Source organism: Oncorhynchus nerka, linkage group LG12 (assembly GCF_034236695.1).
Source record: "Oncorhynchus nerka isolate Pitt River linkage group LG12, Oner_Uvic_2.0, whole genome shotgun sequence".
NCBI classification, from domain to species: Eukaryota; Metazoa; Chordata; class Actinopteri; order Salmoniformes; family Salmonidae; genus Oncorhynchus; species Oncorhynchus nerka.
Window position 1 is genome coordinate 50592653 of NC_088407.1, and position 13759 is coordinate 50606411.

Below are 13759 nucleotides of genomic sequence, written 5' to 3' on the forward strand. Positions count from 1 at the left end.
GCATAAAGCAGACTCCCACCCACACAACCACTGTGCCATGGGGTATGAGCTTTAGAGCCGAGCGGACAGTGCCCAGGGTCTGTCGTTCTATATTCTCCCGTTAAAATAAGAACAGGGTCACCTCTCTGCTGTCTTTACATAATAATAATAATAATAAGTAAAATGGTGGCATGTTTATCAAATTTAAGGTCTGTTTTGTCGCTAATGGTGACTGTGACAAATGGAATGAGATGGGGGCAACGCCAGCTAAAAGACATCAGTTATGTGCTTTTGTGACCTTGCGTGAAACCTGAGGATTTCTGGTTTTGCCAGAGTTAACACCTCGGCTTTAGCTCAAAAGGCTAACAGAGTTTTGAGTTGTACTGACATCCCATGGAATTCTGCCTAATACCCCAGAACTCGTGTTCGCGCCTAGACATGACACCGAGGGTTTAACCAGTACCTATAATCTGGTTCAGGTTATTAATCAACCTACCAGGGTGTTTACAAACACCACAGGAACAAGATCAACCACATGTATCGATCACATTTTTACTAATACTGTAGAACCTTGTTCTGAAGCTGTATCCGTACCCGTTGGATGCAGGGATCACAATATTGTGGCACCACACTCCAAAAAGCAAGTGCTGCAGGCCCTAGTTTTGTCTTATCTTGATTCTTGTCCAGTCGTGTGGTCCAGTGCTTAGAGGAAAGTCCTAGTTAAGCTGCAGCTGGACACTATCACACCTTACCTCTGCTATTATTACTATACAGGACACTATCACGCCTTACCTCTGCTATTATTACTATACTGGAGACTATCACGCCTTACCTCTGCTATTATTACTATACTGGACACTATCACACCTTACCTCTGCTATTATTACTATACTGGACACTATCACGCCTTACCTCTGCTATTATTACTATACTGGACACTATCACGCCTTACCTCTGCTATTATTACTATACTGGACACTATCACGCCTTACCTCTGCTATTATTACTATACTGGACACTATCACGCCTTACCTCTGCTATTATTACTATACTGGACACTATCACGCCTTACCTCTGCTATTATTACTATACAGGACACTATCGCTGCAGCTGGACACTATCACGCCTTACCTCTGCTATTATTACTATACTGGACACTATCACGCCTTACCTCTGCTATTATTACTATACTGGACACTATCACACCTTACCTCTGCTATTATTACTATACTGGACACTATCACGCCTTACCTCTGCTATTATTACTATACAGGACACTATCACGCCTTACCTCTGCTATTATTACTATACAGGACACTAATCATGCCTTACCTCTGCTATTATTACTATACAGGACACTATCACGCCTTACCTCTGCTATTATTACTATACAGGACACTATTACATAATGGACACTATCGCTGCAGCTGGACACTATCACGCCTTACCTCTGCTATTATTACTATACAGGACACTATTACATAATGGACACTATCGCTGCAGCTGGCCCAGAACTGATCGGCACGTCTTGCTCTTCATTGTAATCAGAGGTCTGATATAAATACTATGCTGCCAGCTTCTCTTGGTTAAGAGTTGAGGAGAGGCTGACTGCATCACTTCTTTATATTAGAAACATTGTGTTGAAAATCCCAAATAGTTTGCATAGTCAACTTACACACAGCTCTGACACACACACTTACCCCACCAGACATGACACCAGGTGTCTTTTCACAGCCCCCAAATCCAGAACAAATTCAAGAAAGCGTACAGTATTAAATAGAGACATTATTGCATGGAACTTCCATCTCATATTGCTCAAATAAACAGCAAACCTGGTTTTAAAAAACAGATAAAGCAACACCTCGAGGCACAACGCCTCTCCCCTATTGGACCTAGATAGTTTGTGTGTATTTTTTATCCATGTAGTTCTGTCCTTGAGCTGTTGTCTATGAATGTTCTGTATTATGTCATGTTTCATGTGGACCCCAGAGTAGCTGCTGCTTTTGCAACTGCTAAGCTAAATGGGGATCCTAATAAAATACCAGCTGAAAGAGGTAATGCAGTCGAGGTGTGCAGACAACCCCAGGTCAGTAACACCAGCTGTGTTGGCTGTTTACTCACTGTCCGTGCTGCCATGGTCATGCCAATGCCTGTGAGAAAGGTGAGGTAGTACCCGGGGTACACTCCGTGCCACATGGCCGACAGTAGGAAGGTGGCCGCTGTGGGGTTGATGGGACAGCGCTCATAACACACCCTGTTGAAGACAGACATGGCACAGATATAGCATTAGCATCCCCGCTAATGCTAATCACAAGGCTAAAATCGCAGCCTGACTGCACATGATGCAGATCTAGCATTAGCATCCCCGCTAAATGCTAATCACAAGGCTAAAATCGCAGCCTGACTGCACATGATGCAGATCTAGCATTAGCATCCCCGCTAAATGCTAATCACAAGCCTAAAATCGCAGCCTGACTGCACATGATGCAGATCTAGCATTAGCATCCCCGCTAAATGCTAATCACAAGGCTAAAATCGCAGCCTGACTGCACATGATGCAGATCTAGCATTAGCATCCCCGCTAAATGCTAATCACAAGGCTAAAATCGCAGCCTGACTGCACATGATGCAGATCTAGCATTAGCACACTAGCATCCCAACCCCGTGTAGAGATAATGGCCCAGACGCTCGCAGATTCAGTACATTTATCAGCATTACTACTGATATAAGCCTACTATCTGTGATAGTAGATATACCATCATGTAGATTGTACAATACACACACAAGACTACTGTTGTGCGATAGTACAGCGTAATCTGGTTTATGATGCATTTTACCTTTTGAGCCAAAGCGCCGTCTGGATATTCCAGTTGTCGAGGAACATCTTGAAACTGGTGGCAAACTGGAAGGAGAGTGGTTGTTGAAGTAGTGAATGTAGCCTAAATAATGAATAATAGCCTACTTCTACAGTACTAGTGAAATGTGAATAATATATATTTTTTAAAAGGCTTACCTCAATGTCCAGTATTCTCAAATTGGATATCAGGTCCCATCTTGGTGTGCCATCTTTGTTGTAGCCATTGAAGCCGAAGCCTGCGGCGTTGTTGATGGCATCAGCTGTCCAATGGGGGGAAAAAACAACCGAAAAGTTACCAGGCAGAATGGCAGAGGCCAACAATGAATAACATTATCCCTTACTGTCAAGACCATTTCGTTTGACTGTACTAGGCTCTTCGGGAGTATTGTTCTCCACATTGCCACAGGAGGGCAGTGTAACACAACTCAAAAACGTAGCCACATTTTTTTGTGTGACTTTAGAAGGACCACTATCCCAGGCAATGTCACCCTGATTTGTTATATGGGGTGGCCAGCACCCATATAATGCACCCAAATGCCCAAAACGTCTGTCGTCCATCTTGTCTTACACTTTTAATCCCTGCACCACAAGGCCTTTAGCCTCTGGCCAGGCCATCATTGTAAATAAAAATGTGTTCTTAATTGACCTACCTAGTTAAATAAAGCAGCACCCATATAATTATCCCCCAACAGCCTTCAAATCCCAAATGACTTCCCAGAAAAACATGTTTTTTTTTAACTTCTCATTTCGTCACGTGAATAATATGTGCACTCACACAGGGTCCAAATGAAGTAGTACTTGGGCCGGGTGGCCAGCATGGAGAGGTACAGGTAGAGGACCTGGAGGATGAAGGGGGTAGAGGTCATGAACTTGTCGTCGATGGAGCGCTCCACAGGAAAGATCTTCGACACGGACAGGAAGACGGCCAGGGAGATGGCACAAGTGCACAGCTTGGAGATCACGTTGTTCTGTGAAGGTGAAACGGATGATTTTAAGACATACGGAGGTCATGCAAGATTATGACAGTCTTAAGAAGCATTTTAACCAGATAAATCGATTATACCTGCAAACTAGGGTTAACATTTTTGGGGGGTATTTTTTTTTTTATTTTTAAGTCAATTTTACGGTAGATGTGTGAGGATTTGAACACTATGTCAATAGTTAACGTCTGAAATATCAGCTTTTGGGGGGAACTTAACAGGTATAGGCCTATCCCATAATGTACAACAGCAGGGAAATATTGGACATGTTGTGTTGCAGCTTTTGTGTTTTGCCGTCTTGAATTGCCACCTATGTTCAAGATTAGCCTGTAAATTCACTTGTAAAAAAGAAAAGAAAAAGGCCAACACTTCAGCGAGGCTGTCTGAGAAGTCTATATTTAGCACGGCTTGTATTGTGTCCCTTCCCTTTGCTGAATATCGGTCATAAGCCTCTCGCAGGAACAACTCAAACTCTTGAGTGAGATATGAATCATAGAAACGCCAACGATGTCAGAATAATTGAGACGCGCTCCGAGGGAGGAAGTGACACGCTACATTATTTTCTCCAGCCATCCTGATGTAAAAGCTTATTTGGGTTGTAAATTAAAGCTGTACCATCTTACCGAGGAAACAACACATATAGATTGTAGGTCACGGGATTGATTATCATTGTTGTGGTGGACACACACACACATGCACAGAGTAAGAGGTCATTTTTCTTCTACCCGTGAAACCAAACATTATCAGGAAAGACTGAATTCATTGGCGGTTATCAGGCAAAATAATCTCCTTCATTGACACGCCGGCTCGGAGTTCCTCAGTCTCGTCTGGTAACCTGGTGATAACACCATCGTGGGGATTAGGAGGAGAATAAAACGCAGACTTGTCTGGTGGGGTCCCGTCGGAACTTTTCAGCATCTGTAGTTGAATTCATTGGAATGACAGCTGAATTTCTACACAAAAGCACTGTGGTACTGGTTGTTCTCGCTTTAGGCATGAAAAGCACAGTGTTTCCATTCTGAACTACAAGACGGCATAACTAGGGCCTGGAGTTTTTCCTGGTCAAAGTTCCATGTCACATTACAACAGTGACTGTGACGAGAGACACGCACGCCACACACACACGTACGCCACACACACGCCCCACGCACGCATGCCACACACACACACCACACACACGCACGCCCCACACACACACACACACACACACACGCATGCCACACACACACGTACGCCACACACACACACCACACACACGCACGCCACCACACACACACGCATGCCACACACGCACATTGTAATATTGTTGCATTAAACATGTTGTATTGTAGATATGTAGTGGGGTACCAAGTGTTATATGATGCAGTGTTTTACCTTTTGTTTTGTGTGTGATGTAAGTGCCTTAATGTGTTTGGACCCCAGGAATAGTAATCCCTAATAAATACAAGCTTTACCATGACTGTTTGTCCACTATGCACTTACGCAAGTCCTAACTCACACTACCAATGATCACCAACTCTTCCTAGAAATATAGGCTGCGCAGGCATTTGCTCCAGTCCAGCACTAAGACAACTAGTTCAACGACTCGCCTAATCCTCAAGCCCAGGTGTGCTAGGACTGGACTAGAGCAAAACCCAGGACCAGAGTTGAAGACAAAGTATATTTTCTATTCTACTAGGTTCATCCTGGTTCTGGGAGCTCTGGCATTGTGGTACCTTGGGCGAGGGCTCCGTATGCTTGTACTTCCCGTTCTCCGTCCCGTTGGCCTCCAGGTGGCGAGGCTGGTAGGCCGTGCCCTCGATGAAGGCCGTGTAGTCGTTGTAGGAGCAGGTGGGCCCGGCCAGGATGCCCATGAAGTTACAGTTGTAGCTCAGGTACTCCAGCAGACTGGGCATCTTCCTGGGGGAAGAGGACGAGACAACGGATGAGACGTTAGACAGATGTCAAAGAGAGGCAGCCGTCTCTATCGGCCACGCTAGAAAACGTGGACGTGCTGGACGGCGTTCTCGGAGCGCTCGAACCTCCCATCTAACGTTACCCTCGTCTCATTTCTATCCATGTGTCTTTTAGCACGGTAAGTAGGTAACATTACCCCTTCCCCGGCTTTGACCCTAGGTTTAGAAACAAGTAGCACATGCGTCAGCACTTTTGGCGTAGCATTCTAGCATGGCGATAGTGAACGCCCATCAAGTAGAGCAGCAAGAGTAGAGACCTAGTCTTCACTCTGAGGTGACTCAGCAGACACATCCAGTATGATTGTGAATTCAGAGCATTCGTAGACTTTTGTCAAATGGATGCTTATAGTTCTCAGAGCCGATTTGTAAAAGGGGCTTTTGTTGCACCGGCTGCATTTGCGTCTGCCTGGCTCTTTGCAGGGAGGAAGTGAGGCCTTTCCCTGCAAAGTGCAATCTGTTGAGTGTGGTGGTGGAGGTACAGCAAGGTTGGGGTTTGTCTCGAGGGCAAGCAGCAAAATCACAATAACCAAGGTGTTTCGGCCAAAGGGTTGGCTGGGTTGCACTGTAGTTGAGGGGTTAGGGGTCACACCAGCAGATGACATACGTAAAGCATGTTTCTTAACTCCTAACGTACTTCACAACGATGTGTCATTTTCTGGTTGTTTTTTTCAAGGGATGACTTGTTCAATGTCCTACTAAACTTGCACAGATATTGTTAAAGTAGTGCCAAAACGACTCTTAGATTAAATTCCTTTCACCCAGTAGTTGGTGGTCCCATTGTCCCCAAATAATGGGCTGGTGCCACAAACTGAAAATATTAGTGGCATCAGTGCCACCAGGGGCAAATGTTAGTCCGGGGCCCTGGACTACCCTGGTCAACCTTTGGAGCCGGGATACAAACTCCTTCACAGCCCCTGTGACTGAGGAGCCGTGGGGTGTTTAAGTCATGATAACCACTAATTATAGTTGATGCCAAGAAGCATTCTGTACTCAGTCATTTCATGGGAAGAAAATACAATCGTCTAAGATTCCTCCAGAGGCAATCATTTCCATCTTATTCCTCTTTTAGAAGCAAATATCCTGTTGTGAGCTACTTTTTGCACGGTGCTGGACACAAATCTTTCCTTGTGTCCAAAAAGCATTCAATATTATTATAGAATCAGAGTAGAAGTTGAAAAAAAGACCCCCGTTTGTTACAATGGGAGAGAAAGAAGAGACCCAAGAAAGAAGCAGAACAAACATCATTGGACATTTAATGTTATAATCTGGTGTATACATTTAGTTTTGATATATTTATAAGGGGACCCAAAAGGAAATACAACTGTGTCATCCTCTGTGATTTTTAAATGCAGTGTCCACGTGTGGTTGTATTGCGCTTTAAAATGGTCAAAAATGGAGGAGAAAATAAAACGGTAAGCATTTTAATACCTAGCTCATAGCTTTGAGTACGGCAGTAGAACTGTCTCTAGTCCAGCTGGGAGAGTAAAAACATACCTTACAGCTAGGCATCTCTGACTGGGGGTCAGCTGTTCCTCCTTCCTCGCCAAGCCTATGGGAACACAGAGTGTGGGCTTTTTATTTTAAGGACATTACATCAAAGTAGTGTGGTTTTCCACTTTAAATTTTGAGTGTGACTCCAAATCCAGACCTCCATGGGTTGATACATTTGATTTCCATTGATCATTTTTGTGTGATTTTGTTGTCAGCACATTCAACTATGTAAAGAAAAAAGTATTTAATAAGAATATTTCATTCATTCAGATCTAGGATGAGTTATTTTAGTGTTCCCTTTATTTTTTTGAGTTCACTGCATAGGAAATAGAGTGCCATTTGGGTGGAAGCCAGTCTTCTCTCCTTTAAAAATGGAACCTTTATTTAACTTGGCAAGTCAGTTAAGAACAAATTCTTATTTACAATGATGGCCTACCGAGGAACAATGCCTTGTTCAGGGGTTAACGACAGATTTTTACCTTGTCAGCAAGGGGATTTGATCCAGCAACCTTGAGGTTACTGGCCCAACGCTCTAACCACTAGGCTATCTGCCGCCCCTACTATATCCCAGGTTGTTTTGGTCCTGAATGCTGTGGTATATCAGACCGTATACCACGGGTATGACGGAATATTTCTTTTTACTGCTCTATTTGCATTGGTAACCAGTTTATAATAGCAATAAGGCACCTCAGGGGTTTGTGACATATGGCCAATATTCCATGGCGCTGTGCATAAGAACTGCCCTTAGCCGTGGTATATTGGCCTTATTGATTAAAAGTAAGTCAGTATCTGGTGTGGCCTGGTGTTAGTCCTATAGGGGCAGTATTTCATTTTTGGATAAAAAGACGTGCCCGTTTTAAGCGCAATATTTTGTCACGAAAAGATGCTCGAATATGCTTGGAATTGATAGCTTTGGAAAGAAGACAGTCTTACGTTTCCAGAAATGCAAAGATTTTCACTGTGAGTCCCTTAGAACAAATGTTTCGGGCAAAACCAAGATGTATGACCGACCAGGAAATGCACAGGATTTCTGAGGCTACGTTTTCCATGATCGCCTTATATGGCTGTGAATGCGACAGGAATGAACGGACTCTTTCTCTTGTTTCCCCAAGGTCTCTGCAGCATTGTGACGTATTTGTAGGCATATCATTGGAAGATTGACCATAAGAGACTACATTTACCAGGTGTCCCGCTAGGTGTCTGCGTGGCAATTGGTGCGCAAAAGTCAGGTCCCGGTATTTTTCCATTCAAATCTCAGAACAAACCAGGCTACAAGGACGGTGCTTTCAATGGAGAGAAATATGACAAACCACCTTCAGGATTGATTCAAACAACGTTTTCCATGTTTCAGTCGATATTATGGAGTTAATTCGGAAAAAAGTTCGACATGTAGGTGACTGAATTTTCGGTTAGTTTCGGTAGCCATATGCATAGTAACAAAAGGGAACGATGTGTCCTACACAAGAATCTTTCAGGAAAAACTGGACATCTGCTATGTAACTGAGAGTCTCCTCATTGAAACATCTGAAGTTCTTCAAAGGTAAATTATTTTATTTGATTCCTTGGCTGGTTTTTGTGAATATGTTGCATGCTAAATGCTAATGCTAACGCTAAGCTAGCTATCACCACTCTTACACAAATTAGTGATTTTCTCTTGTTCTAAAGCATATTTTGAAATTGTTAAGAAAAGGATAAGCTTGAGAACAGGCATATTTATTTCGTTTCATTTGCGATTTTTAAAAATCGCTAACGTTGCGTTATGCTAATGAGCTTGAGGCTGTAGCAACGATACCGCATGCGGGATGGGGCGGACTAAGAGGTTAAGTACTGCAGTGCGTCTCCTCCTCATGGACTGCACCAGATTTGCCAGTTCTTGCTATAAGATGTCGGTGCGTTGGTGGAAGAGTGGGGTAACAAGTTCCCGGACATTTCTGGGGGGAAATGGCCCTCACCCTCCGATCCAACAGGTCCCAGACGTACTCTATGGGATTGAGATCCGGGCTCTTCGCTGGCCATGGCAGAAGACTGACATTCCTGTCTTGCAGGAAATCACACACAGAGCGAGCAGTATGACTGGTGGCATTGTCATGCTGGAGGGTCATATCAGGATGAGCCTGCAGGAAGGGTACCACGAGGGAGGAGGATGTCTTCCCTGTAAAGCACAGCGTTGAGATTGCCTACAATGACAACAAGCTCAGTCTGATGACGCTATGACGGACCCTCCACCTCCAAATTGATCCCGCTCCAGAGTACAGGCCTCTAACTCTTTTCAACGATAAACGCGAATCCGACCATCACCCCTGGTGAGACAAAACCGTGACTCGTCAGCGACAGTGGGTTTGTGCCCATAGACGGCGTTGTTGCCGGTGATGTCTGGTGAGGACCTGCCTTTACAACAGGCCTACAAGCCCTCAGTCCAGCCTCTCTCAGCCTATTGCGGACAGTCTGAGCGCCGATGGAGGGATTGTGCGTTCCTGGTGTAACCTGGCCAGTTGTTCTTGCCATCCTGTACCTGTCCCGCAGGTGTGATGTTCGGATGTACCGTGGTCAGCCACTGCGAGGACGATCAGCTGTCCGTCCTGTCTCCCTGACGCGCTGTCTTGGGCGTATCACAGTACGGATATTGCAATTTATTGCCCTAGCCACATCTGCAGTCCTCATGCCTCCTTGCAGCATGCCTAAGGCACGTTCACGCAGATGAGCAGGGGCATCTTTCTTTTTGTGTTTTTCAGAGTCAGTAGAAAGGCCTCTTTAGTGTCCCAAGTTTTCATAACTGTGACCTTAATTGCCCACCATCTGTAAGCTGTTAGTGTCTTACGACCGTTCCACAGGTGCATGTTCATTAATTGTTTATGGTTCATTGAACAAACATGGGAAACAGTGTTTAAACCCTTTACAATGAAGATCTATGAATTCTCTTTGAAAGACAGCCCTTTTTCAGGACCCTGTTTCTTTTTTTGCTGAGTTTAACCAAAGAAATAGAATAAACCATACATCTGTGTAAATTGATGTGTTAATAGGGTTGCACAATTCTGCTAACTTTCCCAAAATTCCCCCTGTTTTCCAGAAATCCTGAAGGATGATTAATGGAATTACACTGGAAAAAGCAGGAAACCCGGGAATCTTTCCAACCAGGATTGGGGAAAGTTACCGGAATTTTGCAACCCTATGTGGTAATATAGCCTAATTTGAGATCAGATCACTCCAGTAAAGCCTAATTGCTGTGTGCTCCCTAGGTCACTCAGCAACATTTAATCATTGGGATAAGTCATATGCAAAACATTTCTTCAGCTACAAATGTGTGGCGGCACAGAAAGAAAAAAAGGGAAAACAACCGAGTACACTGACCCACTGTGGTGATGGTGTTTTGTTCTCTTTCCCCTCAAATGTACAAGGCCTAAATCAGCTGTGGCCTGAGCCCATCTCCGTCGGTCTCAGTCAGAGTGCTACCGGTACGGTTAGGGAGACTGAGGTAGTCTTGACAACCTGACCCTATGCAACAGCAACTAGGGTCTGGCTTCAATGACGGATTCTTTTGGCATAGAGGAACTACGTGGCGGTCTACGTCGATAGGAAGAGATACCGGGGGACTCTCCCAACAAATCACGAGGCACGCAGGCAAAACCGTTTCAGTTGTTTCAGTTCAGGTAGTTGATGCAAACTAGCCACTGTGTTGCCGAGGGTCAGGTTTTCAAGACTAAGAGGCAGAGGACTAGATGGTCACACTGCCATTCAGCTAATAACCAGATTCAACTCAGAATCAACTGCTATTCCACTCCGAACACACATTGACCGTAAATCATGCCAACCACACAGCTGGGGAAAAAACGTGCACGCAACTGTAAAGCCTTTTAAAAGGGATACTTTGGGATTTTAGCACGGAGGCTCTTTATCTACTTCCCCACATACTCAGATGAACTCGTGGATATCATTTGTACTGGTCTGTGTCCAGTATGATGGAAGTCAGAGGTAGTTTTGTGAGCGAATGCTAACTAGCGTTAACCATAGACTTCCAGTTATTGCTGGAAGATGGGCGACGGCCGTTCTTAGGCACAATGCGCAAGCAGAGTGCCTGTATACAGCCCTTAGCCGTGGTATATTGGCCATATACCACAAAGCCCCCGAGGCGCCTTATTGATATTATAAACTGGCTAGTTGGTATATGCCTCAATCCCAAATGAATGGGAAAGATTTCGTCTAATTACGTTTAATTTCCCATTTTTAGATGGTGCGAAATTGTCGGTGTTCCCTACCTTTCCCATTCACTTGGGTGCCCACTCTGCACCTATGTATCATGTAATACTTATTTTTGTATTTTTAAGATGACATTATTGCATGGGACAATATACACACGTTTTTGAAAAATAAAATGTTGAGTAAATGTATTTATTTGAGACTTTATTTTAATAATAGATACAAATGTAATGAATTGAAAGTTGATGTAAAAAAATAAAAAAATATTTTATGATAAGGTTACGCCATTAGATTTGGGCTGGGGTCACCAGAAATGATGTTGGAAAAAAGTTGTCCCCAGCATTTCTGGTGAAAAACATGGGGTCCCTAATGAAAAAGTTTAAATACCACTGCATTACATGCTTCCCTCGACAGAAAAAGAACATGCAGTGTTCACTGTGACATCACATAGATGTATGGTCTTAGATGTTCATTACTTATGAGGAGAAATCAGTAGCCTACACTGCAACAAACACTGGATGCACACACACACATACATACACCACCTGAAGCTATTTGACTGAAGTGGAGGAGCTGGTCAGCCTCAACTCCCCTAAGCCTCTTGTACACTCGTTCATTCTAATCCTGTCCTCCCAACACTCATCTCTCCATCCTTAATTAGCTGCTGTGGCCGTTTGGCTACTTCAGACTTCTAACGCTGGCGCTCTACTTTACAGGACTTCAAAGGGAGTACAGCCATGTAATCCCCATTCACACACACACACACACTTCTCTCTATGCATACAGTATCTGACATCATGGATGATTTGGTGTAGGGGAGAGAGGGAGAACGCGTAACGTTCCTCGTTACATAAGCTCGTTTACATTGCCGCCCCTGCTCACGCGACTGAGTCCACACTAAACATTCCTGACAATACAAGCACTGATGTATCAATTACTGTATTATGAAATCTGTGTCCCAAAGAGTGGTTTTAAAAATGTAAACCAATTTGAAAAATGGTATATAATGTTTCATTTCAATTAAAAGTAATAAAATGGGAAACTGGATATAAAAAGGGAACTATTTATTGTCTGCAAAGGTGACGAGGAGACAGACGGAAACTCTTTCGAAAAGGCCTCGCAGATGAAACCGAAACAATCAAATGGAACGTTCATATCCCCTCTGACTTTGTGTTTCTATTCAAAACAAGGTGACTGCAGATTGTGTTCACTATGCTTTAGCTGTCTGGCAGAAAGGAAGCCGAGCAGCGCAGTTCATAAAAATCACTGTGTTGTCTCTCTCCATCTGCTGCTGCTCTCAAGTCCCACGTGACTGCCGTGACAGCCTTTATCGATGACATGTTCCTTCACCATGACTCACCTCCTTAGTTAACGCACATTACACACAAGTACACACATGCACGTCTCACCGTCGTGTATCTCAAACGCCAAGCTGGTGATCTTCTGAGTGATGACCATCATTGGCCTATAGGAGAAACACAGGAGAGGAGAAACCAAATCACATCAACTTATGGTCTCCGCTCTCACCTACACTGGAACGAGCTTCTCCTTCCAGATCACATACAAGATAACATCCCATCTCCATCAGGCAGACATGGTGCATTTGGGAGGACTGCTGTAGCGAGACCTGTCAGTCACTCTGTATAATACAGCAGACTGACTTCATGCTGCTTTTGTATACGCCCAAGTATGTAATACTATGTGACAGAAGAACGGTGGGGTGAAAGACTATCCTCATTGGTTGTAGGTTGCACAGAAAAAACAGTCGTTCAAAATGACATGACACCCCAAAGCATGTATCAGGTTATAACTGGTAGCAGATTGATATGTTGTGTGGAATAGATTGGGCCCTAATCGTCCAAACCAGAGAGAAAGTACAAATATTCAATTAGGTTTGACTTGATTTAGAAAAACTATTATGCTCGAGTTATGCTTAGGGTTGCAAAGGGTCTGAACATTTCTGGTACATTTCCGGAATTTTTCCATGGGAGGGTTAAAAGCCCGGGAATTTTGAAAAATGTTGCTTAAATTCATCAAAACAGTTAGCTGATAACAGTGAACCTTTTTTGTTGTGGGATACACACAAGGCAATTCTAGGTCTTGTGGCATATTTTGGTTAAACTATCCCCAATTCAATGGAATTGCAACCCTCTGCATGCACAATGCATTCTTCCATCACATGTGCAGCTGATTCTGAAGATCTCGCACACTAATGAGATGCTATTGAGCACTACTACACTGTCTGAGCCAAGGACTACATGCTTTCTGGTAAGGTTTGATTACAATACTGGGTGAGGTGAACA

At 43.9% G+C, this 13759-nt stretch overlaps 1 protein-coding gene across 1 annotated transcript in view; it reads right to left on the reverse strand.

Moving 5' to 3' along the window:
- The window catches only part of mboat2a (membrane bound O-acyltransferase domain containing 2a), a 103293-nt gene that overhangs the window by 3211 nt on the left and 86323 nt on the right, over nt 1–13759 (reverse strand). The window contains exons 5-11 of the mRNA XM_029675072.2: nt 12866–12921; nt 7266–7320; nt 5532–5715; nt 3612–3804; nt 2993–3096; nt 2817–2881; nt 2101–2233 (exon numbers count right to left, since the gene is read on the reverse strand). Coding sequence (XP_029530932.2) covers nt 2101–2233; nt 2817–2881; nt 2993–3096; nt 3612–3804; nt 5532–5715; nt 7266–7320; nt 12866–12921 — 790 coding nt within the window. The remainder of the gene's footprint in view (nt 1–2100; nt 2234–2816; nt 2882–2992; nt 3097–3611; nt 3805–5531; nt 5716–7265; nt 7321–12865; nt 12922–13759) is intronic.